The following is a 6704-nucleotide window of genomic DNA, read 5'->3' as shown; positions in this document are numbered from 1 at the left end:
CACACCCCCTACTAAAACCGGCCCTGGCCCTGTGTCCCATGATTAATGAAATATAATGAATTTATATACAATATTAATGTAGATAGAACTTAATAAGCAGTAACTAATAATACTAATAAGTAATTAACTAATAAGTATTTATTACTAATATTATTGTTAATACTATTAAGTAACATAAATATTTTGGTTATGATTATTATTAATTATGTGCTGATATAAAAATATGGCATTAATGTTTGATTTTCCAAGATTTGGAAGGTATTATACCAGCATTTTTAGGTACCAGTTAAGTATTGTATATTTGTATGTATAAATAATTTAATAAAACTTTACTCAAAACTTTGGAGTCAATTGTGGAAACTTAAGGGGTTAAACACCAATAAAAATGAACCACTAAATATTATTATTTTCTAATACAAAATATATTTTAAAGGTAAGCAATTTGCAACAACATTCTGACCTTTATATATAAATAACATTATAATAAACTAAATAAACTTACCTAATACCTACCTAATAATGATCCCCAGAATTTTTTGTCAAAATTCGAACTTTAGACGCTGGTAAAAAATTATGGTGGTTTTACGCTCAATTTTTTTTTAAATTTAAACCCATGTAACGTTTTTACCTACGTAGAACACTGGAACATGGTATTACATTTTCAAGTTTTTTTATCGACATTAAATTTAAAAGAAACTAATAACAATAGAAAATGTCATATGTTCAAAATATTGTATGGTACTAACTACTATGCGATGTATATAAAATGGGAAATGCTAATATAAACATTCAGTGAATATTACATTTACCTACGGTATTTTTTATAGAGTTACATTATAAATGCTAAAATGGATTTTATCAAAAACCAATTTTGCGTAAAAATTCCCGTTTCACCCTAATTTTTTTTGTTTTCTCCGGCGCTAATAGATATTATTACATTTAATTATTTAAAACCTTAAAGGTATGACTATTATCTAGGGCACCACGTAGGCATTTATTGATATTATTTTGAAGTAAGCTATGAGTCTATGACCTTTTTGAAACTGTACAATATTATAATATCTTAGTTCATGGCGGCATTCATCATTCAGGCTGTATTTATTACAATTTTATTTGGGAGCGTTTTATTCTTCCATTGCGAAAACAGTCAGCTGCTGGCGTGTCGTCCGACACCATAGACATCTATACTAATATGTTAATGATAAGAGACAACAAGACCTTTTGTTATTTTCCGAAGCGAAATAGTTAATAGACTCATTTTTTCAAATACTCAACTAATTAGAAGATAATATGGTTTTAGTCCTCTATTATTTTTGTCATTATTAATTATTAATGTGACGACAATTTTCGGTCAACCGTTTATAGATCGTGTTCTTGGGCATTAGTTATTTGCTTCTCCGTTTTACTTAATGGCCAATATATATTCTATGTTCTCATTGATACAACAACACAATAATTAATTATTGATCACACTATGAATACTACTCGGCTTTAAAAATAATACAAATTATCTGTTTTGTTGCCGGAGATCGTCGTGAAATGGCCGGTAAAACTCCGTCCGAAGTACGTACCCATCTGCTTATACATTATTGTCACAATTACATATTTTTTGTAAAATATTGTTTTATAATTTTTTTGTTTTTACATAGAAAAGACTCCATAAAGAATTGATATCGCTCGTTAAAGAACCTCCTCCAGGAATGGTTGTTGATGTTGACCAAGCTGAACAAAACCTAAATGTGTTAGTACAAAATTAATCTTTACTTGTGTGTTGGCTTGAATAATTTTTATTTGATGCAATATATGTGTTATATAGAATATAATTACATGATATTTTTATATTTTATGTATCCTGTGATAATATTATTAATATAATAATATCTTAAGAGGATGTCATATTCACATGCATCTCTATCTTATAAACATATAACATAGGAAATTTGTGTTCAGCCGAACCAATTTTGTGCTATTAGCTGTAGGGTGGATTCATTCTTAAGACCTAGCAAATGTTTTTAATATTAGTTGACTCAAAATAAATTATTATCTTAAAATGAAACATAAATTTGTCTTGCAAAAGTCTCGCTACGTGTGAATACCTAGATTGAATTGACCTATTATCAAACTTAAAGATAAGAACTTATCTGTGTTTGTTCGTTGATTTTTTATGATATTTAATTTCTTAGGTAAGTTATTGGTATGCAAGATATTGCAATTTAAATTGTCTCATAACTCCGTTAAAACCCGAAATATCATTTAAAACCGATGTAAATACACAGGTCTTTGATTATTATAATAGGAAAATTAAATTTAATAGCTAACATCACAAATTGATTCTGGTCTGCACAATTTTGCTGTTTTTCGGTTCAACAATTATTTTTTAATTATAATGTTTTTTGTTTTATTAGTTGTTACTAATTTTAATACATATTTATTATATGTCATGTATATTTTGTAAGGATCTATTAGCTATTAGGTAGATTTTATATAAATATAATATTTATTACTTGTTCCGTAACATACATTTGGATGTTATACAATTCAAATTATTTCATTTAGTTTACGATATAATATTTTAAACTATGTAGTAAGTTTATCAACATATATTTCACCTTATGCACATTGTTATGATTAATTACAATCAATGAAAGTAAAAAATAAAAAGTTAGGTAGAAGAAATAAATAAATAATTTTACTATCACCAAAATGTAGGTAAACTTGTATTTTCTTATAATCTAGCTATTTATAATTTAAGTATTTATGTTTTTTTTTTATAATAGTTGCAACTCTGGGATTATATTTTTTGCTTTAAAATTAACTGATTTTGGTGATATAACTTCATTAGTATAAAGCTCTTCATAGATATATTACTTTTTTATAGTTTTTAAATGTGTAATCTTACTTTTTAGTTGGACTATAAATATGCAAGGTGCTGAAGGTACTTTATATGATGGAGAACAGTTCCAGTTGCAATTCAAATTTGGTACTAGCTATCCATTTGAGTCGCCTGAAGTAAAAAATGTTTATTTTATTTTAATATTTTATTTAATAATAATAATAATTAATTTTTTTAAGGTTACATTTGTGGGCCAAAATATTCCAGTTCATCCACATGTGTATAGTAATGGACATATTTGTTTATCTATTCTTACTGATGACTGGTCACCAGCATTATCTGTTCAATCTGTCTGTCTTTCAATTATATCTATGCTAAGCAGCTGCAAAGAAAAGGTGATTTCACAAAAATTACATAAATAATATAATAGTAATATTATGTAGAATCTTACTAATTTAAAATAGTGACATAATATTCATTACATTACCTTTTATAAATAAGTGAATCCTCTCTAGAACACATATAATTTTATAGAATAGTGTTTTTTTCACTTTAACACATTACTCATTTCTAGATTTAAATGTATGCACTGTGTAGAGGTGATACATTTTTCAACTTAAAATTAACATTAAATGCAATAGAAAATCATGTTTTTCCTTTTAGTTGTTTGTTTTAGAATTCCAACACAAACAGTATTATTTAATTAACAAAAAACAAAAATGTTCATTATTATTTTTTGCATTGATAATTAAAAAAAAAAATATCAGCTTGACTAATGCAGTAAAAACATGATAATCTTGTCAAGAACAAAAATATTTTTGCGAACAACTATCAGAATTATAAAATATTTTTGAAAAAAAAGCTAGTAACTTGTAATTCCTTGCAATTAATTAGCTAATGATAGCAAGTACTTACTTTTGATTGTAAGTACTTGTTAGTTGCTATATTTTCTAATTTTTTGTTACATATTTGTTACATTGCTATTTTGGTTGAATGATGTTTTAAACTTTTGTAAGATATAGGGTCAGTGGTAGCCTGGGCATACATTACTTGGTCTGCTAAATAAAAAAGAGCCCCTCCTTTTATGAACAATTAGGAAGACATAGAGCCTTAAACATATTTTTTCAATAAATTTGAAGGGGTTCCAGTTGCTGATTGCTGTCTTACCGACCTGGCTAGGCCGCCACTGAATAGGTGACCCATTGGTTCATATTTTTAACTGAACTATATTTTAATAAATACAACCATAAATAGGTAAATAATTATATATTATGTTACATTTTTATAACTATTTCAAGTACAATTAATACAATATGCATTCTGACATTTATTGTATAGGACTATATTATATAGGACTTACATAAGATTATAAAAGGAATTAATTATTTCAATTTCAATATGATTGCTTTATTGCATGTATCATATCCTATATATATAAATATAGGCTAAAACCAGTGGCAGTTTTTGGAGTGAGGCACGCTTCATTAGTAATTTTCAGGAAAATAAAAAATATTTGTTTCTTTATATTGGTATTTTGTACTATTTTGAATTCTAAAATTTTAATCGTATAATTTAATTCATATATTTCAGACATTAAATGCTTCAGAATTTAAGTTTAATAAACAGCAATATTGAATATTACTTTTTTGTACAGAACTTCTACTAACACAAGAATGGCTGCGTGTCGCTGTAACGTAACTTATGTGCTATTATATAGCTATTTCTATTTAATATTGCGCCCGGCACCGCTACCGCTAAAGCGCTGAGATCGACAGAGGCAGTAGCTGCCATTGCCAAAGTTTGTGCATGTGAGGTGCTTCTACGCACACTCATGTAAGCTCGTAAAATAGTGTGAATAGAGCATGCGTAGACCGCCTCCAGAGACAACTAAAATCAACTGCTCAACGATATTATAAATTTATAAACATTGGCCGCCGGGTACATAGATTGTATGCAGCCGCGCTACTTGCTAGGTGGGGGGACTGCCCTCGCCAGACCGTTTTCAACAGCGAACTGTTGGCACCATAGATATATTAATAAATTATAAATTATTATTAATATGTGTATGGTTGTTACTAAGACACGGCCGTCGCAGTGTCGCACGCCTATGAAAACATATGGTCATAAAATATTATATATGTATATCTGTGAATATGATAAAATGATTGTGGTTTTAAGTTTATTGTTCGATTTAAAGAATACATTGACATATTTTCTTCCTGTGTTAGAATAATAGTGTATTTACTATTTAATATTTTTCGGCCTCATGTAAAATTATATGTCAAAACCTCTACTGGCTAAAACAAAAATAATTTGTTTTATAATTTACAGAAAAGACCTCCAGACAACAGTTTTTACATAAAAACATGCAACAAAAATCCAAAAAAAACAAAATGGTGGTATCATGGTAAGCAAATAATATAATCTCATGCTTAAGGGGGCTACAGCAGGTTTTGTCAAAAATCAAAACTAATGTAGATTTGACCAATTTAAACATTAATTTTGTTTGTTATAATGTTTTTCAATATATTTAAATTCCGTATCATAAAATAAACCTGAAGGGGGCTACAGTCAATGAAAAAAAAGTGACTTTTAGACCAATAAACTAGACAAAACCGGAAGAATTTGTTTTGACAGATTTTAATTTTGAAAATGGATTATGGTTGATCAACAAGTTTACTAGGAAATGATGATCGGGGCGATTTTGAATATTCCAATTATTGTTAGTGTCATAATGAATAATTTAAAATTTCGATATTTTAGATTCTGAGTGGAACGATGAATGTATTGATTTTACAATGAAGTGTGTTTTTTTTAAATTTTTTTTATTTATTTTTTTTGTGTCTGTGTACTCGATAAGTAGTCGAAATAATGCTACGATTTTCAACTTCAGTATCTTGTTCGATCAGAAAGTGAATATCGTTGGTGCATTGGGGAAGTCAAGTCCCAGTAGTTTTCAAAAGCGCCGGGAAAAACAAAATAAAAATTAAGGAAAAACGGTAATTTTTACACAAAATCTGTTTTCGAGAAAATCGATTTTGGTTTTTGGTGTAACTTTAAAACAAATTACCGTAGATACATGAATTTTTTAATGGTTGTTTATATTTCCATTTTCTATACATGATAACATTTTCAAAATATTTTGATTTATTTTGAACTGTTAAGAGACATTTTCATTTTCCATTTTTTTTTAGTTTTTTTTCTAAAAATATCAATAAAATTTTATTTGTTGGATAAAAAAGCTTGAAAATTTAATAGAAGGCTCCTAGTATATTGTTTCAAAGGCAGATGAAAAATATTAAAAATCCTTAGTCACAGTTTTTTTTTATAAGCATTTAAAGTTCAAAAATTGACAAAATATGGAAAAATCACGAAAATTAGCAAATTATTTTGAGTTAAGAATTCGTAAAAATTTTTCTTTTTAAATCTAAGATTTTAAAATGTAATACAAGATTCCTTATAAGATTATCTACCTTTATCAAACAAAAAATATCCATAAGAAAGTCAAATTAAATTTTTATGATCGTTTGAAATTCAAATTTTTACAACATTGGATATTCGCTCGATTTCTCATGTGACAAAATTCTTATTTTATTGTAATTAATAAACGAATGACTGTAGATATTTGAAAATTTTACTGAATGTTTAATGTTTATATTAGCATTTCCTATACACCACACAATTTTGAAAATATTTTGACTCTTTTTGAGCTGTTTACGGACATTTTCGGTTTTCAATTTTTTTAGTTTTTTTTCTATAAATATCAATAAAGTTTTATCTGTTGGGCCAAAAAGTGTAAATATTTAATACAAAGCTCCTGATATATTGTTACTAATATCAGTTGAAAAATATTAAAAATACATAGGCACAA

The 6704-nt window shown here is 27.1% G+C and overlaps 1 protein-coding gene across 2 annotated transcripts in view; it reads left to right on the top strand.

The window, feature by feature from the left end:
• Positions 1-1215: 1215 nt before the first annotated feature.
• The window catches only part of LOC100161121 (ubiquitin-conjugating enzyme E2 W-like), a 6787-nt gene continuing 1298 nt past the window's right edge, over positions 1216-6704 (top strand). Inside the window, 6 exon segments of one of the 2 annotated variants that reach the window (NM_001293412.1) lie at positions 1219-1563; positions 1650-1741; positions 2907-3009; positions 3073-3091; positions 3093-3228; positions 5165-5240. In NM_001293412.1, the coding sequence (NP_001280341.1) occupies positions 1540-1563; positions 1650-1741; positions 2907-3009; positions 3073-3091; positions 3093-3211 (357 nt within the window). In that variant the 5' untranslated portion in view covers positions 1219-1539 and the 3' untranslated portion in view covers positions 3212-3228; positions 5165-5240. 2 annotated transcript variants of the gene reach the window in all.

Source organism: Acyrthosiphon pisum, chromosome A1, assembly GCF_005508785.2.
Source record: "Acyrthosiphon pisum isolate AL4f chromosome A1, pea_aphid_22Mar2018_4r6ur, whole genome shotgun sequence".
Lineage (NCBI taxonomy): Eukaryota > Metazoa > Arthropoda > Insecta > Hemiptera > Aphididae > Acyrthosiphon > Acyrthosiphon pisum.
Note: the sequence above shows the minus strand (reverse complement) of the source record. Positions and strands in the feature narration are given on the sequence as shown.